At 37.8% G+C, this 26,270-nt stretch overlaps 2 protein-coding genes across 2 annotated transcripts in view; one reads left to right on the forward strand and one right to left on the reverse strand.

The window, feature by feature from the left end:
• NUDCD2 (NudC domain containing 2) overlaps positions 1-5,246 on the reverse strand; it is an 8,595-nt gene extending 3,349 nt beyond the window's left edge. The window contains exons 1-3 of the mRNA XM_006156847.3: positions 4,865-5,246; positions 1,745-1,793; positions 1,377-1,528 (exon numbers count right to left, since the gene is read on the reverse strand). Of these exons, the coding sequence (XP_006156909.1) occupies positions 1,377-1,528; positions 1,745-1,793; positions 4,865-5,053 (390 nt within the window). The 5' untranslated portion in view covers positions 5,054-5,246. The remainder of the gene's footprint in view (positions 1-1,376; positions 1,529-1,744; positions 1,794-4,864) is intronic.
• Positions 5,247-5,485: 239 nt separating this feature from the next.
• The window catches only part of HMMR (hyaluronan mediated motility receptor), a 35,342-nt gene continuing 14,557 nt past the window's right edge, over positions 5,486-26,270 (forward strand). Inside the window, exons 1-11 of the mRNA XM_027775065.1 lie at positions 5,486-5,749; positions 10,307-10,405; positions 11,064-11,143; positions 13,852-13,899; positions 18,055-18,243; positions 20,022-20,108; positions 20,188-20,288; positions 22,079-22,153; positions 22,291-22,466; positions 22,912-23,060; positions 25,338-25,552. Coding sequence (XP_027630866.1) covers positions 5,704-5,749; positions 10,307-10,405; positions 11,064-11,143; positions 13,852-13,899; positions 18,055-18,243; positions 20,022-20,108; positions 20,188-20,288; positions 22,079-22,153; positions 22,291-22,466; positions 22,912-23,060; positions 25,338-25,552 — 1,265 coding nt within the window. The 5' untranslated portion in view covers positions 5,486-5,703. The remainder of the gene's footprint in view (positions 5,750-10,306; positions 10,406-11,063; positions 11,144-13,851; positions 13,900-18,054; positions 18,244-20,021; positions 20,109-20,187; positions 20,289-22,078; positions 22,154-22,290; positions 22,467-22,911; positions 23,061-25,337; positions 25,553-26,270) is intronic.

A 26,270-nucleotide genomic window follows, 5' to 3' on the forward strand; every position in this document is an offset into this window, starting at 1 on the left:
AAAGAGATCTAAGACATTCTATTAAATGAAAAAGCAGTATGAAGAATATACACACTGTGATCCTCTATGTTAAAAATAAAACAAACAAGCCAATATGAGATAAAAATGACCACATAGCCATGGAATGGGTGGAAAGGATGATGGTGAGGAACAGTCTTAGTCTTCTACCTTTTGCTATCACAAATACCTGACACTGGGTGATTTCTGAAAAATAAAAGTTTATTAGGCTTTTGATTCTGGTGGCTGGAAAGTCCAGGTGTAGTGCAGGCATCAAGTTTACAACATAGTTGACTGGTGAGAGGATGACAGGTACATGCACAGAGAGACCTGGAGGCCGCTAATCTTCCTTTCATAACAATTTGTTTTTGTGGGAACTAACCACTTTCAGGAGGGCTTTAGAACACACTTGGTCTCCTAAGTCTAAGTAACCAATCCATTTGTGAGAGTGAAAACCCCATGATCCGAACACTGTCCACTAGGCCTCACCTGTTAAAGGTCTCTCCACTTCCCAATGCCTTTACACTGGAGACTACATTTCAAAACATGAGACTTTGGGGGACAAACCATTATCTAAACCACAGCAGGAGTCTTTCACTTTTTTATACTATGTAAGTTTATATTGATTAAATTTGGGTAAGTTTATTGATGCGCATTAAGTAAATTTAAACTAAGAAATCAGAGCAATACAAATAAATTCCCCTCAAGAAAATTTAAAAATCAGATTCACACATTGAAAGGCCATTTTTCTAACCTTTTACTTAAAGTTCTCTGAAGAACTTTTTTTAACTTTTCATAAACACATTAGTTTTTATTTTTTAAAGAATTATTTACTGGGGTCAGCAGGTGGTGTGGTGGTTTAGGTTCTGGACTACTACACGGCTGACCACAGTTCAAGTCCTGGACCTGGCAGCTTGAACCTCATGTGTGCATGTGCGCCCACAATCCTAAGAGGACAATTGGGGAGAAGGGATTGTCGTATGGCCATCCTCCCAGGAGGTGATTTCTCATTTTCTCTCTTTCTAACTCTCTAGCGAGCGCATATGCCCAATAGCAAAAATCTCTGTTAAAAAAAAAAAAGAAAAAAGTATTTAATTTTATTCAATTCTTATTGTTTTTTTAATTTGCTATAGAGCATGTGTGCTCACCAGAGAAAGAGAGCGAGCGAGTGAGAGACAGAATGAGAGAAAGAGAAAGATAGAAAGTGAAAAACAAGCCACCAGGTCCAGGACTCAAACCACGGTTGACCATGAGGAGTCCAGTGCTTAAACCACCATGCCACCTGCCAGCCACGACACATTAGTTTTAATTTCCAGTGATATTTATTCTATAATCATTAGATATTTAACTACGCACATTCATACATTCATCTGACTTACTTCTTTCTGGAATCTCTCTAATGTCAGCTTTCTCTGCATTTGATCTTGTACCCACGGATCAGCTGCATATTCAGATTCTAGTAAAGAAGTCCAACAATTTGCTGCATCTCTCTTTGTTTTTGTAAGAACAATCCGGACCATTTTTCTGTCCTCTGAAGAAAAATAACCGCACGAATTAAAAAATTAGAGTTCATTATTAAATTTTGTATTTTTCAAAAACCATAAGGTAATTTTAACATGTAACTGTTTCAACACATTTCTATGACTATGTCTTCCAAAGCTGCAGACAAAAGGAACTAATACAAAAGTAAAAAAGATAGTTCCAAGACAAAATCACGAGTTTATGAATGACAATAGATTACCCTTACCCAAAGTCCATGTTCCCTCATCAGCTATCGTAGAATCGAAGAGTTTGCCCTGGAAAATAAACATAAAGAACTGAAAAGAAATAGCATTTCATTTTTATGAAGCTTTCATGATTAAGACTTACTTGTTTTCCTACCTAATCTTATTTCATACCATACCACTGTAAGTTACAGGTGCTCAATACTTAAGTTTCTTCCTCATGAGTGAAATAAAACCCACTAGGTCATCTGGAAAGTCATGATGTATTTTTTCTGTTTTTCTATGCAAAAATGCATCATGACTTTTCCAACAACCCAAATTTGCACTGTTTGGAATATTTACTATGATAAACAACACAGGGCTGTTTTAAGAAAGATCTGGTTCCTTAATTTTTAGAAGATGAAGAAATATTACTTACTACTGATAGGTCAGTATGAAATTATCTGAAATGTTTCAAATTTAAAAACTAAAATGGATGGGACCAGCAGTTAGTGTAATGGCTGTGTTGCTGAACTCCCATGTAGTTGACAGAGGCTCAAGTTCTGGACCTGGTGGCTTAAACTCAGGCAAGGCACTTGTTTGTGCGTGCCCAAGACAAGAATGGAGGAGAAGGGATTGTGGTGTGACCATCCCCCCTGGGGGGCGTGATTTCTTGCTTTCTCTCTCTCTTTTGTCTTTCTGGCGAGCGGAGCGCACGTGCCCTATAGCAAAAACCTCTTAAAACAAAATAAAGCAAAACAAAAAACTAAGATGGACTACAAGAGATCTGCTAAAAACAGAAAGGCTGTCTTTTAAAATAAACTTTGAAAACTGGTTCAATCTCTTTATTGAGCAATTGGCATTGAAATTTTTTTTGAAGTACTGTAGATCTGACTCCTAAACACCGGCCTTAAGAAATAAGCTTTGGGGCTGGCAGTGGTGTGGTGACTGAGGTGCTGAACTCCAACATGGCTGACCTCAGTTAGATCTTGGACCTGGCATCTTGCTTTCTCACTTTCTCTCTCTCTCTGGTCAAATCAAAAAACAAACAAACAAATAAATAAATAAATAAAATGTAGAAATCTTTAAAGAAATAAGCAAAATTAAATTTTAAAGAGAATGCATGCTCTTGAAAGCATGTTAATTTGCTGCACAAATTTAAGTTATACAAAATGGAATTAGGGTCAGCCTCACAGACTAGTAGCTAAGGGAACTGGCAACTGTGACTTGAATTCCAACCCCATCACCTTGGGGGTAAAAATGGGGAGGCACATGTGTATGCTCAAGATCCCAACATACTGCATGACCCACTGGATGTGCTTCCTTTTCTGTTTCTCTCCATCTCTGTCTCTTTGGTCTCTTTCTGACAGGTGCACACACCCTCTAGCAATTAAAATTAAATGAAACTAAAATGTCACAAAAAGTGAAACATTGTTTTAAATGCCAGCACTAGTTTAAAAAGTTCTACTGGATGGTATGTATATGTTAAGGTAACGTTATTGCTAAACTGCCCAAGTTTGAAATTACTAAAAATAAATCTAAATTACAATCCCTAGTCATTTTTCAGACACCCATGCACTATACAACTATATTCAGAAAGATCACTGTGATCCAACTTGACAGAAATCACTCACTTTAATCTTCTAAGGCATTCAAAGCACTTCTACATAAAATAATAGCAAACTATAACATGTAGTATGAGTTTATGTACCAGGCACTATTCCAAGCCCTTCATTCACTTGAATCTCATGTTATGCTCAAAATAATCATATGCTAAAAATACTATAATTACTAGACCTTGTAATGAAGAAGGCTTAGAGATTCTCATCTCTCGCAGACAGTTTAAAAACCAGAATACTGAGCCAGCAAGTGGTGTGGTGGTTAAGGAACTGGATCCCACATGGCTGACTCTGGGAGTTCCAGTCCTGGACCCAGTGGACTAAAAAACATGCCAGGTATGGTTGCCTGCATGTCTAAAATCAGGAGAGGAGAATGGAGAAGTGACTGCAGGGTGGCCATCCTTCCTGGGCAGTGATTTCTCACTTTGTCTCTCTCCTGCAAGCACACACAACCTATGGCAAAAAAATCTCAACAAATAAAACAAAATTCAGAATACTGGCAGAGCCAGATATCTCAAGTATTCTCCCTTCACCGGTATGCTGCCCTCCAATATCTTAAAATATCTGAGAATGTAATCAAATTTCAACTTAACTGAAACTGAATTTAACTATGGGCTGAAGGAAAAGGTAGGTAGGTGATGAAAAGGACATTAGTGAAATTAATAAAAAAAAGTTACTGGGACCAGCAGTTGGCATAATGGCTATGTTGCTGGACTCCCATGTAGTCGACCAGGGTCCGAGTCCCAGATCCGGTGACTTAAACGCACGCCAGGAACATGTGCGTGCATGCCCAAGATCCCAAGAGGAGAATGGAGGAGAAGGAATTGCGAGGCGATTTTGCGCTGTCTCTTTCTGGCGAGTTCACATGCCCTACAGCAAAAATCTCTTAAAAAAAAAAAAAGAGGTACTAATTATTTTCTTCATACACGTCATTACCTGCTTAATGACTCCACAAACATACACGATTTTTCTAATTTTATTTGAGAAAATAATCAGCTGACATCATCTCCAAATCCACAACCTGTTATCCTCTCCTTTATTTCTACTCTATTTTCCCACACCTGCCTACCTGGTGGTCCTATGCTTCCCTACAAAAACGAACCTCACGGATATAGGAACCTGCCTAGCTGTACTCCTGGCACCTATAATAGATCAGTGCCTGGAAGAAAGCACATGTACAATAAAGCACATGTACAAAACACATGTACACCTATAATAGATCAGTGCCTGGAAGAAAGCACAGGTCCCTTCACCAATTCAGTTCATCTGTTCTCAGCTGAAGACCTGTAGAGGAACAGAGGGGCAGCTAATGAGGTTTGAAAATAAAGATGAAAACGGGCACTTCGAATTCTCAAAACTGAGGGCTTGTCCTGAGAGTGGGGGCTCCAACCAGAGCAGAACCAGGGCGATTTCAGCGCTCTTTCTTCCTGCCAGTCGGAGGTGCCGTTCCCCTGAAACGACTATTCCACAGACAAAAGAGCTCTAAGACTCGGGGATTTAGGGAGGTTGGGAAGAAACTGAGCACAAACCCCGACCTGCAGCTACCTTGAGAATCTCGCGGCCACCCACGGCCAGCGCCACATGCCGGCTTTGCAGGCCGCACTGGATATCCTGCGCACGAGTGCCTGGAGGCACTTGAACTTCAATGAACACCTCCTCCAGAGTCTGGTACCACTGGCCCCACGGCGTTCCGCAAGGAACCACCCCACTACGTTCCTCAAAGGGGGCCGACATACTCCAAGTGACTCCCGGCAGCGGTACCAGCCGCACCAAGCGAGCCGAGCGCAGGCGCGATCCCCACGCTCAGACCACACCCCCGCCCTTTCGCTTAGGTCACTGCACATGCGCAGAATCACAAGTGCAGGTCTAAGCGTGTATGCATATTTTCTTTTTTTGTGGCCATTTAGGACGTTTGTAACGGCGGATTTGAAAGAACTGGAATCCATAAAAGTTTACGTTCACGGACCGATGGGAGAGGTCTGGAAACAGAAGAACTCCCTATATCCTCACCTGTATGACGTCAAAATAGAGACTATCATAAACATCTCAGTTGGGAAGTGCGCTTGCGCGGATGTTCCTAGTGCAGACGTAACAATTGAGTAACGACAGAAATGATTGGCTGGGAGTAAGGACCAGTAGCGGTCTCCTAGTAGTAGTCTAAACTCACAGGCTACTTCATTGGACGCAGCGAGAACTCAGTGCGCATGCGGTATTAGTGTCCCCGTTCCGATTGGTTTGCCCCAGGGTCTTTGTTTTTCAATTGGCTAGCTTCGAGGCGGGTGGGGAGTGGAGAGATTTGAATTTGGAAGGAATAAACAGTAATAATATGCTGGCAGTTGCCGGGGAGTGCCGGTGACCTTCGTTTTCTGGAGCTGGCCGTCAGCATGTCCTTCCCTAAGGCACCCCTGAAACGATTCAATGACCCTTCTGGTGCGTACGGGGAAAGGAGTTTGGGGACGGGAGACGCTTTCACGGCCCATACCCCTGTAGGTTCCTTCATCTGAGGCAAACAGGCGGTTTTAGGGCGGAACTGGGGCTCATGCAGTTGATTCATTTTCCTCAAATATGTACTGAGCATCTACAACATGCCATCACTATTCAGCATGCTAACGATTCGACAGTGAGTGAAACAGAGCTCCTACCCCATGGAACGTGCATTCAGGTGGAGAAGACTGACTAAACTTTTAGCCCGATGCAGAAACTAAAGCGTGATGAAGGAAAAGGAGATAGGGGAAGTATTTGTAGATGTTGAGTAGACAAAATCAGGAAGTCCTCTGATGAAAACATTTGCGTGTGATTTTCATCTAAATTTGTGGATTTCGTTTCCTTATTTCATTCGTACATAAAAGAAGGAAAACTGATAAAAAGCAGTTTATGGGTGTAAAATGTATAGCAGTAGCTTTATTGAAAGCACTGTGAACGAAGTAATTGGACTAATTAATATTGACCATTTATATACCCCAGACACCTCACTAAATCCTTAACATTGATTATTCATTCTTTTTTTTTCAAGTCTTCCAACAACTCTAAGCGATAATCTTAGTATTTATTGTTTGTTTTGTTAAAAAAAAAAAAATGACCGAGACTTAAATTCGTTCAGTATCAACAACCAACTCAGCAGAACTGGAGCATGAACCATGAGTCCATTCTGTGCTGTAACCACTGCAGTGCATAAGCACAATATCCAAAATAAAGAGCGGTAGGCACTAGTCATTTAGTAGATGCTGTCTGTGTCTTGGAACTGCTAAGGTCTTCACTTTTTTCTTTCTACAGCCAGGTGAGGAAGGTACTCATACTGTCCTCATTTAAGAGCTGAAAAAACTGAGGCCTTTTGTTACTATATTGAGCCAGCAAGTGGGAGCGCCTAACATCAAAACTCAAGATTTAACATTGTAATATACACTACGTAATGGTACTTCTTAACATCTTTATTAGCCACCATGTGATGGAAATATGCACCATCTGCTAATAAAAGATGGCCATGTGAACCTGCAGTCTCTTTTTCTGAACTAACAGTCTCAAGAACCATATTATTTACAAGTTATTCCAACAACCTGCTTTAAATTCTGTTAGGTGTGTGTTTCTAAGGAAGATTTTTATTTATATTATAATAGATTAAACCAGCTTTACCAACTTTAAAGTATTTCAAGCTCACAGTTTCAGAAATAATAGCAGTTATTCATTTGATAGTTAATTTGTGTGAGGCACTGGGATGTTTTCTCATATTATTCCAGTAATGATCATAATCATACTGTGATTATGATTTTTTTTTTCTACTCCAGTTTCTGAAGAATCTGAGCCTCAGATAGAAATAAGCCCCCGGGATCTTAAAATTGACTGGAAAAAAATGAGAGTATAATGTGTTTTGTTTTGTTTGTGCATGATATTTGCTATAGGGCACATGTGCTCACCAAAGAGACAGAAAGCAAGAAATTATCCCCACGGGAGATGACCATGTCGCAATTCCTTCTCCATTTTCCCCTTGGGATCTTGGACACACATGCACATACGCCTAGCATGAATTTTAAGCCACTGGTTCTGGGACTCAAACCATGGTCTTGGGAGTCCACTGATGGAACCATTACGCCATCTGCTGGTCCCCTTTCTATTTTTTCTATTCCTTTCTGCTAAACTCAATTGTGAACTAAAATACTGGGAATATAGACATGATTATGACACTTCCTAACTTTAAGCAGTTTTGTCTAATGTGGAAGATGGGTAAGTAAGTAAGTAAGTAGATCAATCATTCCAAAGTGGCAAGATTTCTATTATTGAACAATATGCACAATTTGCTATGGAAGGAATTTTCTAGCCTCATCTGGTGATTCAAGGAAAACTAAAAGAAGTGACATCTGGCCTGAAATCTGAAAGATACATCAGAATTAACCAGGCAGAAGGGAAGGTAGACTGTTGAGTCTGAAAGGAAAAAATAGAAAATGCCAAAGTCTGGAAGTTTTATGCATCTACCTAATGTAGTACATAAAATGTTTTGTTTGCAAACAGGTCTTAACTGCTGGAGTTAGCTTTAGAACATTATTGATGAAGATGTAAGTTGCTCCAGAAAGCCTGTGGTATCTCCCGAGATAGCTCTTCCTTTTGTCTCATGTTCCCACTTCCCGCATTTCTAACAAGTCATAGCTATGATGCATTGGGATGTTGGAAAATTCATAACATGTTTTTTTCTTCTATGTTTTCCTGTGTAAAAATGCAGCATGACTTTTCCAACAACCCAATAGTACATGTAAGTGTGTGAGGAAAATATAGAGCATGAAAAGAGCATTGCCATAGTCTGGTTGTGTCAATAAGTACATGGGCTGGATTTCAACCTAGTTCTTTATGGATCCACAAATCCCCTTTTCTATTGCATTTGACCCTTTAAAGTCTTTAAAGAAGAGATTTTGTTAAGTATGGTCTGTTCTCAGTTGAATATGCTGCTTGGTCATAGTCCGCTTCCCATCTTTTGCTGGTCCTTATCTCCTTGGAGAGTGTGGACCCACTGATGGACTAGAATGCTAGATTTCAACTTTGTTGTTTTCTGATTGCTTGCCAAGTCTAGAGCAGGGCTTCTCACTTTTTTCCACAGAAGCATTTCTGAGAACAGAGAGCATGGGAAAATAACCATAGGTTCTGCATTCACCCATCCCCTCTTACCCCAAAATAGTGTCACTACCAGTAGTGGTGACAGCTTTCTCCTAAGCCTCCTGTTTGTTTTATAATACATTATGTCTTCCATTACCTCTCCACCTGTACCCAAATGAATAATAGGTGCTCTAAGATGCGCCACATTCTGCCTGATTCAGGGAATCCCTGTCACCTCACTCTTTGCCCTGGGGTATAAATGTCTGAGGTGTGGGAAATCTGAGTTAGCCAGAAATAATGCTTTTTGCAAAGCCTGCCTTTACCTCCCCAGTAAAGTCTACACTTCAGTTTGAGACTCTCCTTGGTTAGAAATCATTTGCCTCTACCCTTTACCACATTTAGACTTGAAGGCTCCCATAATTGGAGCCTTTTCCCACAGTTCGTCCGTTTAAATGTTCATTTTTCCAGGTAGAAGAATGAAAGTTATTCTCTATATTATTTTAAGTTTCATTTTTATTTATTTCTTCCATAAGTGAGAGAGACAGATAGCACAGGGTCTTAACACGGTGATGCACTGCCAGCCTCAGCGAGGTCATGGGCACATGTTTCCTGTGTACTCAGGGAAGTGTGTGGATATGAATCAGAACCTGGACATGTGGGTCAGCCTTGCAGAATGTCATGTTTTGCTACTATGCTACTGTCTCTCCCTTGGAAACTGTTAGTAGAATTTTTATGAATTTTTATTTTATTAGAATAGATACAAGCACCAGCTTTAACATTTTTAAACTGTATCCCAGTGTGAGTCGGTATCTACTAATGAATCCCTTTTGACAAACATGTAGGAGACAGTAGTAGTTGCTTTGTAATGGTGAAAGCCCTCACCATTCCTACTTGTTTGCCCATAGCACTATACTGAAGTAAACAGCTGAATGGGTTTATACGGTATAAACTCCTGGAAGATAAAAATTCGTCTAGTACAGTTTGTACTTTGCACAACATGGCTTTATAAATTTCCTAAACTTCACCTCCCTTATCTGTAAGTTGTATGGTGTTATTGTGATTAAATAAAATAGTATGTATATAATGCTTAGCATAAAGCCTGGTATTTAATGTGCTCGTACACTGATTTTTTTTTTTTTCTGCGCATTCAGATCTGCAGTTGGAATTCATCAGTAGGTCTAATCATTGACTTTAGCCAGAGGTGGATTATCACTGTAAATTTTCTTTCAGACTGAATCTCAAGGAGTAGGCAGTTTTCATTGCTTTATTTGTAGACACTGATGATAGGTACCTCTGTGACTCTCTTTGAATAGAATTGACACCAAATATCTTATTTCTTGCATTCAGACATTAATAACAAAGCCAAGCTGCTTGTTAACAGTGGTCATCCCCAAACTCTCTTTACTGTTTTGCTCAGCTGCTTGTGTCCCTTCCATCCAATTGATATCAATGGCTAGATAGTAATATCGTTCTTCATAGAAAACCCTTCTTTATAATAGCAAACGGTTGCTATTTGTACATTTAAAAAAGTAAAGAATAGGTTATTAATGACATTTTTAAACTTAAATTCACTTTGTTATGAATGTTAACTTAAGGTTATAAATAATATCAGGTGATACATTAATGTTTTAGGGGCCCAACCTGGTGGCACGATCAGTAGCAAACTGAACTATGGTGATGGAAACCACTGACCAACTGGGGATTTGGACGCCCAGACTGGCATGAAAACGCACCAGTGTGTGTCTACATCCCCAAGATCCTGAAAAGCTGCAGGACTGGGGAAAGGGAACAGTGTCATGACAAGACCCTGTCAAGGATGCTTTTCTCTCTCTCTCATGCGTACACATGTACTCTAATCAAGAATACATTTTTTTTACAAAAGTACTTAATATCTGATGTTTTCTCTAGGTTGTGCACCATCTCCAGGTGCTTATGATGTTAAAACTTCAGAAGTATTGAAAGGACCAGTATCTTTCCAAAAGTCACAAAGATTTAAAAAGGAAAAAGGTAATGAATCTTGGGGCAGACAGATGATATGGTGGTAAAGGGCTGAACTCCCACGTGACTGACTGTGGTTCGAGTCCCAGATCTGGCAGCTTGCTTTCTCACTTAACCTCTCTCTCTCATTCACTCTGTCCCTCTCTAGTCAAATTAAAATAAGTAAATAAATAAAATAAAGTTAAATAAAATAATTCTTTTAAAAAAAGGTAATGTGTCTCAGGAAAACAATGTTTATATGATTTCATAAGTATCACAGGTATGAATAATAGTACTTAAATTTAAAGATACTATATAACATTTCTAAAAAGGTAAAGGTAGAGCTATATTTAAGTGTTTTTGGATGGGTTTATGAAATGGTAAAGGATGATACCTTCTCAACAGTGTAACACTGTTGAATAGCCAGGAAAATAAAGCAATATTTAGCTACAACCTCTTGATAAGTACCTTAAGCTTTCTGTCAGAGAATGTTAGGAAAATAAAAAAGGCATTAGATATGTAAAAAATATTGTGGAACTAAGTATTTGGACATGTATAGGCAAAACAAGAATTGGCTATCAATATATTACTTCATTAAGAGTTGTAATAAAGTATTTGGAAATTAGTTATCATATGTTGTTAAAACTATAAACACCAATCTTAATCTGTACAATTGGTTTTTCTGCAGAAGTACAACAAAATCTTACTGTGGACAAAGAAACTGTTTTGCCTGCCTCAGCTAGAAAAGTTAAGACTTCAGGATTAAAGGTGAGGAACTTTTATATGCTCACTGGCTTATGAACTCTATTAGTGAAAAAATAACTGAAAGATATTAGATGGATTGAGTGTGTATGTGCAGGTTATTTTTAAGTATATTTATAAATTAATAAAATAAGTTACCATTAGTACTAGCAAGTTTTACATTTCTGCCTAGGTCATTCTAAATATATTTCACTGTGCCCTTATTTCATAATTATAAAATAATCTCCGCTTCTCAGTCATGTCTCTGTCTGGATAAATTTTACATTACCTAATAAGCCTTTAAAAATTATGTCATGTTTTGATTTGTTAGGTACCATCAATTGAGTTGTTTTGGTTTTGTTTGTTTGTATGGGGAAGAGTACATATTCATAAATACAAGGAAAAAATATTTAAAGCCTAACAGGTTTGCTACTCCGAAACTGCCCAGGCATGGTGGGAGATAAAATTTACTTATTTTTTGCTATAGGGAAAGTATGCTTGCTGGAGAGAAACAGAGGAAGAGAGAGGGAAAGTGAAAAAATCGCACCCTGGAGGGATGGCCATGCCATAATCCCTTCTCCATTTTCATCTCATGATTATGGGCACACATGCCTACACACCCTGTGTGTTTTCAAGCCGTCAGGTCCAGTACTCAAACCCTGTAGTCAGCCTTGTGAGCTCTAGCTGCTTTAAGTACCATGCCACCAACTGGCCAAGTAGATAAAATTCTTTTTTTTTTTTAATTTTTTTTATTTTTTATTTTTATTTATTTATTTATTTATTTATTTTTGAGAGAAGCCACCGGGTCTGGGACACGAACTGCAGTCGACTACGTGGGAATCCAGCGACATAGCCATTACGCTAACTGCTGGTTCCCGATAAAATTCTTAATAGCTTTATGTTATGGCTTGTGCAAGAACCAAATGGTGCTTTTTTCATTAGATTATAAGTAAGCAAGTATTTTCTTAAGGCATTATTATTTAATTTTACTTGCTGTACATTTTTAAACATACTTGATTCTGTTATTTAGACATTTAAATGGTTTTGGAACAACTTAGATATTGAATCTACTTTTTCATCTGTAGGTTTTATGAAATCTATAATAAATATTCCTGTTGAAAATTTAACATTGGAATTGGAATATGCTGAAAGAATAAAATACATGGCAAGGTTTGAAGACTTAGTACAAAAAAACATAAAATCTAAGTAATTTTATGTTCACGACTTATTGAAATGATGTATTTGATATATTGGCTTAAGTAAAATATATTATTAAAATGTCTACATTGTAAATATTACTAGAGGATTTAAAAATACATATGTGGCTTGCATTAAATTTTTATCAGGTAGCAATCGTATAGACATTCTTTTCCTTTGAAATTGATATAAAAGGCTTAACTGAATTTCTCGAAGATTCAGTTCTGAAAATTTGAATTAATTATAGAATTCATTAACCTGACAAAACTAAGTTACATACAGGTTTGTGTAAAACCCCCAAATAATAGATCTTCCTTAACAGAAAATACCATTGGGTATGAAATGAATAAATATGAGACTGTCATGACCCTCCTTTAACATAGAGATATACTTTGTATTGACTCCGTGGCCTGGTGGTTAAGGCAGCCAGATCCCACATGGCTCACTGTGTGGTTTGAATCCCAGCACCAATGGCTTGAAAAACACACCACTGAGTCCATGCACATGTGTATCCCACATCCTGACAAGATAGAGAAATGGAGGGGAAGTGATTGTAGACTGACCATGCCATGTTGGGAGGTGCTTTTTCCCTCTCTCTGTCTCTGGTAAGTGCACATGTTCTCTAAACATTTAAAAAAAAAAATTCTTTAAGATAATTACTCATTTTCTTCCATTTTTTAGATGAAACAGATAGATAGATGCTCTGTTTTTTGCCATTGTCCCAGGAAGGTGGTTGGATTTTTAAAAAAGAGGCAGTGTGAAAATTATATGTCTTTAGGAAAAAAGCAATGAGAAGATTTGAACCAGAGCTTATACTAATATTTTTTCTTTAATTTTCTGTATGTTTCTCTTGACCTGGAAGTCTAAGTCACTTTCTCTTTGTAAGATTATTTTCTTTCTAAGATAGCATAATTAAATATTCAAAATGTGTTGTTGTTTTACATTAGGAGGGAGATAGTCAGTAGCTTTATTTATAAAGCTCTACCTGCTCTTTTCATTAGGCTTTTTAGAAAGAGCCAGATCTGTTGGTCTGAAAATTTTTTAAACCTGAAATATTTTGGAAAAAAATTTTTTTTTTGAGAGGTTTTTGCTATAGGGCATAAGCACTTGCCAGAAAGACAGAGACAAAAAGCAAGAAATCACACCCCAGGGGGGATGGCCATGCTGCAATCCCTTCTCCTCCATTTTCCCATTCTCCTCATAGGATCTTGGGTATGCATGCACGCACGCACATGTGCCTGGTGTGACTTTAAGCCACCAGGTCTGGGACTTGAACTGTGGTCTACTACATGGGAGTCCAGCGACCTAGCCATTACACCAACTGCTGGTCCCGATATATTTTGAGATTTTAAAGAAACTTGTCCTTCATTTACCTACAGATAAATGACCTACAAAATGTTTAGTTGACTCAGTGTAGTGTTTAAAATATAATTAACTATTTAGAACCCTTAATCTTTCCTAATAACCAAAAATAAAAATTGGTTGTAATATCTGGAGTATTTAAATTTGTTCATAATTATTCTTTGACTTTTAAACAGAAAGAATCTCAAAAGAACGATAAAGATTTGAAGATATTAGAAAAAGAGGTGAGTCAAACTTTTGACTTATTAAAAATTAAATGTGCTGTCTAGTAGAGAGTGGCATAGCATTAAGAGGGATTCTGTTGCAGTTTGAGGAGTCCTAAATGGGCCCCAGCCAAGATGGCATGGTCCATAGCACACTGGACTTCAGTCCTGCAAGTTACATGAATGGCCGCTGGTTTAGATCCCCACTCAGTCTACCTGAAACATGCCAGGTGCCCCAGATCTGGACAAGCTGCAGGGTTAGAGGAAGGGGATTACAACATGATCAGAACCCATCAAGGGTGCTTCTCTCTCCTCCCCTCTCCCTATTTCTCTACTTAAGCATGTGCATGCATGCCCTCTCTAACATTAATAAAATAAACTTAAAAAGATAACCTACTTCCTGAGAAACCAATAACTAAAAATAATTGTTTATTTTACTACAAATATGTAGATAAAATACTTATATTTACTCATAACACATACTCTGTATCCTAATTTATGTTAAGGCAACACAGCTAGAGAATTGTTTATTGAGCATGCAACCCTATCTGGTTAGTTAGATTGTGATGAAGTTATGCTAAGTAAATGTGTGCTCTTCACTGTAGATATATGCCTTCCTCAAGAATGAAATAACTGGAGCCAGCAGGTAGCATAGTAGTTAAGGTGCTGGACTAACACGCAGTTGACTGTGACTCAAGTCCCAGATCTGGGAACTTGAAACTCAGGCCAGGTGAATATACAGGTGTACCCCAAATCTTGAAAGGAGAATGGAAGAAAAGGGATTTTGGTGTGACCATCCCCCTAGAGAAGGTTATTTCTCGCTTTCTGTCTCTCTGTATTTTTCTGTCTCTCCAGTAAGTACATGCCCTATAGCCCCCCACCAAAAAAAGAAAAGAAAAGAATGAAATGGAGCAATTCTCTTGAAAATGATAGCCACTCACCACATGTACCTATTTAAATGAGATTAAATAAAATTAAAAACTCAGTTTCTCATTAATAACATTTCAGCTGTTCAGTAACCACTTATGGTGAGTAGACCACACTGGACAGATCATTTCTACCATTGTAGAAATATCTATTGAGCAAGGCTAGTCACATGGCCTGGTGGTTAGGGAGCTGCATCCCACGTTAGCCAACTGGTGCTTCCCGTCTTGGCCCCGGCAACTTGCAAAACGTGCTGGGTGCACGTGTGTGCAAAATCCAACAAGATGGAGAAATGAAGGAGAAAGGATTGCTGTGACACCATGCCCCATGGAGGGTGCTTTCTTTCTATCCTATCTCTCTCTGGTGAGTGCACACCCTCTGGCTTATAAACTAACGAGAAAGTTATCTATTGAGCAGTGCTGCCCTAGAGAACTCACCTACATTCCTACACAGCGTCAAGCTGCTCACTGCCAACTTTGCTTATCTGACAATCTTTTTAATGTATTCTCATTGCTAGTCAACTCTTCTGTTAGACATGAGCTTTTGAAATATTAAAACCTTTTATTTGATAATAGTCAAATATCAGCTTAAGAACAAGAATATGTCGAGATAAGTGCAAATCTCTACGTAGTTGCTCTGATGCTTTTGCATGTATTTTAATAATATTGGCTGTTATTTCACATAAGAGACATGCCCAGTGATAGGATACTTAGTGATGTGATATCTGAGCCTCAGCGAGATAGCTGGTGAGTGAGCGGCAGAGACAGAAGTAGAACCGATAATTTACATTGGTTACTTAATTTTTTAGAATAGAGATATTTGGCAACATAAAGCTCTATTTTATTTAAACTGCCAGTGTTCGTTGCTTGTTTAGCTTGAATTCGTTGTTAATATTTTAAAGTAAAAAGTCACACACAGCAAGTTCACATTTCTAACTTCGGTTGCGAAACCAGGTCTGCACGAGGCGTTTCTGCATTGCTCTCCAAGGCTCAGTCTGCTCTGGCTGCCGTGGCCACCTCCCTCAAGAGCACATCGCGCTTCAGCCCTCACCTGGCTCTGTTCACTCATATATATAAAATCTGCTTGGCCATGGAGGCATTGGAGTTTACACACTCTTTTTTTGGAGCTAAAGCTTCTTTAACTGCAAAATGAAAAATGTGATGGAGATCATTTCAAGATTTTTTTTCTACTTTTTAATACTATGCTGTGAGCACCGGTTATAAACCAATAATATAAGCATAGAGAAAGCTTTTTCAAACTATCTTACCATCCAGTTTAAAGCTTTATATGTAGACTGATAATTGATATATTTTTAGTTAAGCAGTGTGGGCTTAAAATACTGAGGCTGGTATGAAGGCAAAGTCAATAAAAGCATAAACTACTTTCCATGTGATTTACGGCTGTGCTTTCCTGATAGTGGCTTTATATCCAGACAGTAATCTATTTTAGTACTTATTCTGTATGCAGTAGTAAGGAATGTATGTTCACTTGTTCGATATAACGATCTATATATGTCACTTGAAATTTAAGTTAGTTAATAATTTTGTTCAAGTCTTTATCTGTACTGATATTTTTGTTTATTATGCTATCAGTTACTGAGATGAGTGTTTTAAATTTCTAATTCTAGATTAATCTATTCTCCTTTTGGTTCTGTTGATTTTTGTTACATACAGACACACACACACACACACACACACACACACATTTTTTCTTTAAAATATATTGAGTGGTCAGAAAAGTCATAATGTATTTTTTTTCCATGTTTTTCTATGTAAAATGTGTCATGACTTTTCCTATGACCCAATATTTCTTTTCTCTTTTAATTAAAGAATTATTTTTATTTAACTTTCTTTCTGTTTTTCTGTCTGTCTTTCTGCCTGTCTGTCTTTTTTTTCTCTTTTTCTCTCTCCCTGCCTCCCTCTCTCTCTTTTATCCTCTTCCTTTCTTTCGAGGGACAGAGCAAGAAGGGGGGGTGTGGGGAGTGAGAAAGCAAGTTACCAGGCCTGGGACTCAAACCACAGTCAGCCATGTGGAAGTCCAGTGCCCTTAACCGCTGTGCCACCTACCTGGCCCAACCCAATATTTCTTTTGGAGCCAGCAGGTGGTGTGGTAGCTAAGACACTGGATTCCCACATGGCCAACTGCAGTTTGAGTCCTGGACCCAGGGTCTTGAAAATCACACTGGACACATGTGTGTGAGTGACCAAAAGCCTGAGAGGAGAATGGAGGAGAAGGGATTGCAGTGTGGCCATCCCCCTTAGGGAGTGATTTCTCTCTCTCTCCAGTAAGTGCATGTACCCTATGGAAGAAACCTTAAATAAATGAAAGAAATATATATGTGCAAGCACGTAAGTGAGAGCGCCCAAACAGGTTATTAATGGTATAATCTACCCTAGCCTTCAGGCAGTCTCAGATCATGAACAAGCATATGTACCTGGTATTCTTAGGGAGGTTTTCAGGCTTAAACTGAGAACCTTCCTACACAGGGCTGTCTCATGAAGTCATATTTAACTTCTACATATCCATCTGGTCCCTGCTATGTGATTTGGAAGTTATGGTATAAGGGGTAAAACAAATTTAATATCATGTCTTTTTCTTGTTTGACCTTTGTATCTTTTTATCACTACAGAATATTTTCTGCCTTAAATTCTATGATTTTTTTTTTTTCGTTTTAGTTTTGCTTTTAAGAATGTTTGCTACCAGGCATGTGTGCTTACTGCAGAAATTCTGGGCACACGCATACATGCCCAGCATGATTTCAAGCTGCCAGGTCCAGCACTCAAACCACAGTCAGCCATATGGGAGTCCAGCACCTTAACCACCATACTACCTGCTGGTCTTCATTTGTTTTCTTTTTACTGATAGAGTATATGGGAACAGGATAGGGGATGTGTGCAGAGCCACAGAGAGAGAGAGAGAGATAGCTGTTTTTGACAGGATCTTGCTGTTGTGAGAAAGAAGGCTGGGAGAAAGTGAAAAATCAACCCCCAGAGGGATGGCCATGTTGCAATCCCTTCTCCTCCATTCTCTTCTTGGGATTTTTGGGCATGCCTGGACATGTGCCGGCATGATTTTTCAAGCCACCTTGTCTGGGTCTGAGACTCCAACTGAGCTGTCAGCCATGTAGGATCCAATGCCGTAACTTCCATGCCGTCAGATTACACTAGGAAAAATAAAAATATACACCAGGAGGTTTAGTTAGATTCACTACCTGTTGTCCTGTCAGTTTTTTGTCATTATGTTTTCTTCCAGATTCGTGTTCTTGTGCAAGAACGTGGCACTCAGGACAAGCGAATTCAGGATCTGGAAACTGAGTTGGAGAAGGTAGAGGCGAAGTTAAATGCTGCTGTCAGGGAAAAAACATCTCTCTCTGCAAATAATGCTTCCCTGGAAAAACAACTTATTGAATTAAACAGGACTAATGAACTACTCAAATCTAAGGTATTTGAAACTCATGTTAGCTTTTACCATTGGATAAATAATAAACATGTTTTTGTTTTTCTCATTACAGTTAATCGGAAATGTTAGGCTGTGGTAAATATTAAATGTTAAGTTGCTTTATATAGAAATTATATGGTTTTGAGGCTGGCAAGTGGCATGGTAGTTAAGGGCGCTGGACTCCCACATGGCCGACCATGGTTCAAGTCTCGGACCTGGTGGCTTGCTTTCTCACTTCCTCTCTCTCTCTCTGTCTCTCTCTGATCAAACTGGAAAATAACAATGATAATAATAATAAATAAAGTCAAAAGTAATTCTTTAAAAAAAAGAAATTATATGGTTTTTATTGTGATACCTGGCACATAAAAGGTTGTATAGTTTACTTTTTTTTTTTTTAAGATTTAAAAAATTTTTTCCCTGTAGTATGCATTTGCCAGAGAGAGGCAGAGATAGGGAAAGTGAGAAATCACCCCCTGGAGGGGATGGCTGTGCTGCAGTCCCTTCTCCATTCTCCTCCTGTGATTTTTAGGAACTCCTGCACATGTGGCTGGTATGTTTTTCAAGCCACTGGGGCTGGGACTGGAGCAGCAGAGTTGGCCATGTGGGATCCAGCACCTCAACCACCGTGCCACCTGCTGGCTCCTACAGTTTACTTTTTGTTTTGATATCTGACATTTTATTGCCACTCAAGACCCCTAGTAAAAAAAAATCATTAATAGAAAATTATAGAAATTACAGAATTTACATCTGAAAACCACTTTAAAATCTTTCTCTGACATAAATAATAGAATGACAGCAAAATCTTTCTCTGACATAAATAATAGAATGACAGCAAGTATCCATCTCAAATCCTTTTGGGAATGAAGCAGCAAATGAATAGATGATGAACTAAATGTGTTCAGCAGATAAATTGTGTTTATTCAGATTGTGTTTATTCAGTTTTAATTCACTCATGTATCCTAAAGGGCTTAACATGGGTGTGCTGTGTGTTACAGGAGTAGAGGGGTGATATAAATCACTGTTCAGTTTCAAGAATCATTTCTTCAGAAACTGTAGTGTGCCGAGCTCTTTGCTTACAAACGGGGTAAGAGTGCATTCAAATCAAGCATGAGGAGGAGAGCCCCACTCAGGGTGATTCTGATTTAGCAGGCCTGCAAGGGACCCTGTAGACTGCATTTTTTCAAAATATACCAGGAGATTTAGATTCATTTTGTTAAGGAAACATAACCTGGGACCAGCAGTTGGTGTAATAGCTATGTCACTAGACTCCCACGTGGTTGACCACAGTTCGAATCCCGGACCCGGTGGCTTAAACTCACACCAGGTGCGTGTGCATGTGTGCCCAAGATCCAGAGAGGAGAATAGAGGAGAAGGGATTGCAGTGTGGCCATCCCCCCTGGGGGTGATTTCTCGCTTTCTGTCTCTCTGTCTCTCTCTGTCTTTCTGGTGAGCACATGCTCCCTATAGCAAAAACCTCTCCTCCCCCCCAAAAAAGGAAACACAACTCAAGAAATTCTCTCTTAACGGGCTGTAGAGCCTTGCAATGGATGTTCCAGCATATCGTTAAGTGACTACCTATGATACCTTGGAAAGACAAGAACTGTAGTGTTGTACAAGCAGTAATTGCGATGTCACTTGAAGGCTATTTTCTCTACCCAAGTATATTGCAGGCAAATAATAGCCCTCAATGATAGGTAGAATAATCAGAAACTAAGTCTATTTTGGATGTGACTTAGCAGAATTTATTTCTGAATTTTTTGGTACATGTTTGTTGTACTTAGTTTTCTGAGGATGGAAACCAGAAGCATATAAGAATTCTAAGCCTGGAGTTGATGAAACTAAGAAGCAAAAGAGAAGCAAAGATAAGGGTGAGTACTCCCTTTGGTAAGTTTGCCATGTCAGGATCAGAGGATCTGAACAATTTTTCACTTCCTATCTGTTGTGTAGAGTATGATGGCTAAACAAGAAGGCATGGAGACGAAACCGCAGGTCACTCAGAAGAATCGGGAAGAATCCCAGGGGAAAGTAACACAGCTTGAGGGGAAACTGTAAGTGACTGAAAGGAAAGAAAAATGATTACGTGTCACCAGTCATGGCTTTGCCTCTCTCGGCAAGTTATTGTTTACTGAGGCTTTAACCTTTTTTTTTTTTTTTTTAATTTAACTTTATTTATTTATTTTAATTTGACCAGAGAGGGATAGGGGGAGGGGAGGGAAAGTAAGAAAGCAAGCTGCCAGGTCCAGGACTCGATTCCTGGTAGGCCATGTGGGAGTCCAGCACCCTGAACCACCATGCCACCTGCTGATCCAAGATGTTAATCTTTAACTTATCCCCTCTCTTTAATTGCCCTGTTTCTCTAAGTGATACATAAGCTCTAATCATTCCCAAACATTGTTGCTAGAATGAATAAATGTATTACTTCTGTACATTTTCTGTAATGATGATGAAGAAAGATCTCCTAACCTTTGTATAATAACCCTGTAATCTCATGGAGGTAGTGGTCCAACCAAAATGGAGAAATGCAAATACAGGAAACTGATTAATGCATAATTGTAGCCTTTTTATTAATGCTGTAATTTGCATATGATAAAATGCATAAGTTATAAATATTCAGTTTGATGACTTTTGACAAATGTACACACCTATGTAACCATTAGCCAAACAAGACAGAGACCATTTCCATACCTTCAGGAGGGTCTTCATGTCCCATTTTGTATAATACTCCCCACCCCCACAATTGCTTTCTGACTTTCATGATCATAAATTAGTTTTGCCTTTGTTGGGATGTTTATGGCAACAAGCGAGGGAAGGCTTGGGGAAGTTTTTTCAGGTTGACATAATTTTTCAGGATGCATCCAAACAGTTATATAATTATTTTCCTTTTTATGTCAGACTAGTTTTCCATTATATGGATATACCTCCATTTGTTTACTTATCTCCTTTTGATTATTTTTGGGGGGCTGTTTCTAGTTGCTCACTATTATAAATAAGATCATTATGAACATGTTGTATGTTTTTTGTGAGGGGGCATTTGTTTTTCTTTCTCTTGCATAAATACGTAGGAGCAAAATTCCTTACTCATAGGGTAGTGTGTATAACATTTAAAAAACCTCAGAATGGCTGTACCATTTTATACTCTCACTATGTATGTTAGTTTCAGTTGTATTCTTACACCAATTGAATGTTGTCTGTTTGTAACCTTTCTAGTGGCTATAAGTGGTACCTCATTTAGGCTTTAAATTTGTTGCTGTTATTATCAATGTTTATCTGTTTTTGTAAGGTGCCTTTTTAAGTCTCTTGTCCAATTTCTCAATTAGATTGTTTCAAGGAGGTAAACACTAAATAATTGAATATCAGGCAGCCTGAGACAAAGATTTAGAGATTTAGTATGGGGGGGCAGGAAATTACCAAAAAAAGATTATTTCTGACATAACTCTTTATCAGAATATGTTCAGGAAGTTTTTTTATTTAAATAAAAACTTTAATCTTCTATGCATATAAATTGTCAATATAAAATGAGAGGCCACATAAAATGATGACTAAGAGTTTGGAGTCAGCCTATCTAATAACACATTTGGTATCTAGTAAGCATTATGGATAATTATTTTTAAAAAACAAAGATACAGGAGCCAGCAGGTGGCATGGTTGTTAAGGGCCCTAGACTCCCTAGATCGTGGTTTGAGTCCCAGACCTGATGGCTTGCTTTTGAATTTTCTCTATTCCTCTGTCACTCTGTCCCTCTCTCGTCAAAGTGAAAATAAATAATTAAATAAATGGATACAATTAAATAAAATATTTTTTTAAAAAGATGTACTAATATATGCTTTTTTTTTTTTAGTGTTTCAATAGAGAAAGAGAAGTTTGATGAAAAATCTGAAACAGAAAAACTCTTAGAATACATTCAAGAAATTAGGTAATATGAACAGTACCTTTAAATTGGACCTTCTTTTATTTAAATACTGATGAATACATCATTTTCATCATTTTTCTGTTAATTGTTCCTTGTACTTAAAACAGATGTGTTTTTCAAAATACTTTGTTTTAATACAGTTGTGCATCAGATCAAGTGGAAAAATACAAGCTAGATATTGCCCAGTTAGAAGAAAATTTGAAAGAGAAGAATCATGAAATTGTAAGCCTTAAGCAGTCACTTGAAGAAAATGTTATGTTGTCTAAACAAGTAGAAGACCTGAGTGCTAAATGTCAGCTGCTTGAAAAAGAAAAAGGTATATAGAGCCTGTAGATTCTTCCATTAGATGAGTGCAGCAAACAACGTTTAAGAAAATTACTGCTGTGTCAAAACAACTTTTTAATAATTACACAATTAAATACCCTATTCAATATTTGAAATTTTTTAATTCTTTTTATTCTTTTATGCTTGTTCTCTGTTTATTTTAAGATATTGCTTTTCTTGATCAAAATATTTATAGTTTGCAGTTCTTGACTTCTCCTGTATGAAAATTTAAAATTGGTAGATAAATTAATTAGAACTAACACACAATAATATACCTTTAGTAGACTAATGATACAATCTTCACAGTTTTATTCGTTTTCTGGAGGGATCTGTTTAACATACTAAAAGCAGTAAAATGAAATATTACGATAATTTTAATTTCTCAAAGTTAATCTTAGTATCTACTTACAGAGTTTTTAATATTTTTCCTTTGGTAGAAGACCTCATCAGCAAGGATAGAGAACGAGATGAAACTTTAAATACCGAGATGCAAAACTTAAAACAAAAGTTGATTCTTGAAAAACAAGAAAATGAAAAACTACAACAAAAAGAATTTCAAATTAGTTCAGTTTTGCAACAAGAGAAGGTAATTTGCTATAATATATTTTTTGTTTTTTTATTTTACTTTTTGAGAGGCTTTTGTTATAGGACGCCTGCACTCGCCCAAAAGACAGAGACAGTCAGAAAGCAATAAATAACCCCCCAGGGGGTTGGCCACGCCACAGTCCCTTCTCCATTCTCTTCTCCGGATCTTGGGTACATATGCACAACCGGCATGAGTTTAAACCACCGGGTCCGGGACTCAAACCACCGTTGACTACATGGGAGTTCAGCGACATAGCCATTACACCAACTGCTGGTCTCCCAGCTATAATATACTTTTGTAAAAGGTATGCTTTTTATATGTCATAGGTGTTTCCCTGTGTATCAGAAAAACTTTAAATTCTATATATTCTTTTATCCAACAATTATATTTTTAGAATCTTATCCTGAGGAAATAATCATGGATATGCTGAAGATTTAACCACAAATCTGTACTACGTTTTCACCACAGGGTTATAATAATGTGGAAAAATTCCTGGCCCAGGAACAGCAGATGGTGTAATGGTTAGGTCACTGGACTTTCAAGTAGTTTAGCAGTTTGAGTCCCAGACCTGGTGGCTTGAAACTCACACTGGTCACATACCCTGTGTGCCCAAAATCATGAGAGGAGAATGGAGAAGGGATTGTGGTGTGGACATCCACCCGGGGGGTAATTTCTCACTTTCTCTCTCTTTTTCTGTCTTTCCAGCCAGTGCATGTGCCCTATAGCAAAGACATCTTTAAAAAAATTTCCTATCACAATCTTGTGTTATGTAGGCATTCATAGTTATCTGATTAAAGAATGTCTAATTAAAGGAAAAACAAAACAATTTTTAAGATCCAGACTATAGGGACCAGCTGATGGCATAATGGTTACATTGCTGGACTCCCATGTAGTTAACCACAGTTCGAGTCTGGGACTCGGAGGCTTAAAACTCACACTGGGTGCTTGCATGTGCATGCCCAAAATCCCAATAGGCGAATGGAGAAGGAATTGTGGTGTGGCCATACTCCCTGAGGACAAGGCCTCACTTTCTGTCTCTCTGGTGAGTGCATGCACTCTATCGCAAAAATCTCTCTTAAAAAGAAAAAATAATCCAGATTACATAAAGAACATTTTTGGGCCAGGAGATAGCGTGATGGTTAAAGCACTGGACACCCACATTGTAGACCACAGTTCGAGTCCTGGACCTGGCAGCTTGAAAAGTAACGGTGGGCACGTGTCTGTACATGCCCCAAATCTCAGGAGAATGGAGGAGAAAGAATTAAGGCATGGCCATCTCCCCTAGGGAATGATTTCCCACTTTCCCTCTCATAGTTTCTTCTTGGCAAACAGATATGCCATATGGCAAAAAACCTTTAAAAAAAATAAAAAAGAATATCTTATACAAGAAAAAAGACAGTTCAATAATAAAGCATGAGCATAGGATGGAATTAGATCATTCTCAAAGTATTTCAGATAACCTGTAATCTTGAGAAGTTGTTCCTCCCTCAGTAGTAACCAGAGAAATGGAAATTTTTTTTTTCAACTTACAAACTGGCACAAATAAAACTTTGATAATATAAAGCATTGGTGATAATTATGTCAATACTTATTTACATGCACTGATCAGAAATATTCTTTTGGACAATCTGTAACAACTAAATGAATTAAGTAGATCTATATACCTATGTACTGATCAGGAAAAATCTCAAGAACCATTTTTATGGGTTTATAAAGTAACACTTATATACACAGACGATGTATCATCAATATCTAAAAGAAGGACCTGACGTCATATATATTCAAAGCAGTGTTTATCTCTGGAATGGGAAAACTGAAACCATGGTGGAAAATAGTAAAGATAATATTCACTCATTTGTACTGTTATAATTTATTCACAATAGTGATGTATTTGTGTATTCAGTAACCTAAAATGATGTTTATAAAACACTGAAATCATAGTATAGTTTTTATATGGGATCATATCACTTGTCTAAATTAAAGCATATGTAAAAGCTAGTTGTAGAATAGATACCGAATATAATTTTACTTTGATAAGCACATGTGTGCATTGCATAGAAAAAAACCTGAAATGATTATTTGCTACAATGTTAACGAAATGTAGGATATAACCTATAGAAAACTGAATATGGTATCTCTATGTTGTGTTAAGTGTCTTTGAACTCTTCCATTTAGTTTCCATACTTTATTATTACTTCCGTGTTTTTTTTTTTTTTGCTTAGTAAAACCTCATAATATCATTTTGAATTATCTCGATGGTTATCTGTTTGGATGTAGGAATTCTCTTCAAATCTTCAGCAGAAGCTATGTTCTTTTCAAGAGGAAATGATGAAAGAAAGGAATCTTTTTGAGGAAGAATTAAAGCAGGCCTTGGATGAGCTGGATAAATTACAGCAAAAGGAAGAACAAGCTGAAAGCCTGGTTAAGCAGTTGGAAGAAGAAGTGAACTCTAGGGCTGAAAAACTAAAAGTCTTAGAAGAAAAGTTGAAAGGGTACGTATTACTAAGACCTCATGTTTATATATGACTAAAGATGTTAAAAGGTATTTTCTAGTATACTTTCATAGGTTTCTCACTTCAGTCATGTCAATGTGTGGGCTTGGAATTATTTTACAAGTATGGGATAGCCAAAGGTAAAGTACACGCACAGAGTGTACACGAGTATGATAGGCAAAGGTTGCTCTTACGTTTTTTTAAGACCAGAGGTTTAACTAGAGAGTTTTAATAAGTCAGTAATCAAAAGCTTATGTGCCTTTACTACTCTTATGTTTTATAAAATTATTGCACATTAGCATTACAATAATAGTGAATTTGGGAAGAAAATATTAAAAATTCTACTCTTTAATAAAATGCTTAAATTTTCTATTTTTTCATCTATATGTACATCTTAAGCCCTTTTTATTATTTATTTATTTTTATTTTTTATCTTTTTGGAGAGGTTTTTTTCACTATAGGGCGTGTGCGTTCGCCAAATAGACAGAGAGAGACATAGAGACAGAAAGCGAGAAATCACCCCCCAGGGGGGATGGTCACGCTGCAATCCCTTCTCCTCTCGGGATCTTGGGCACACACGCACACGCACCCGGTGTGACGCGAACCGCGATTGACTATGTGGGAGTCCAGCGACATAGCCATTACGCTAACTGCTGGTTCCCTTAAGTTATGCCTTTTAATTACCTTTTTTTTGAGGAAACACAAATTCTTAAGTAGT

Source organism: Tupaia chinensis, unplaced genomic scaffold, assembly GCF_000334495.1.
Source record: "Tupaia chinensis unplaced genomic scaffold, TupChi_1.0 Scaffold000519_1, whole genome shotgun sequence".
Classification (NCBI taxonomy): Eukaryota; Metazoa; Chordata; class Mammalia; order Scandentia; family Tupaiidae; genus Tupaia; species Tupaia belangeri.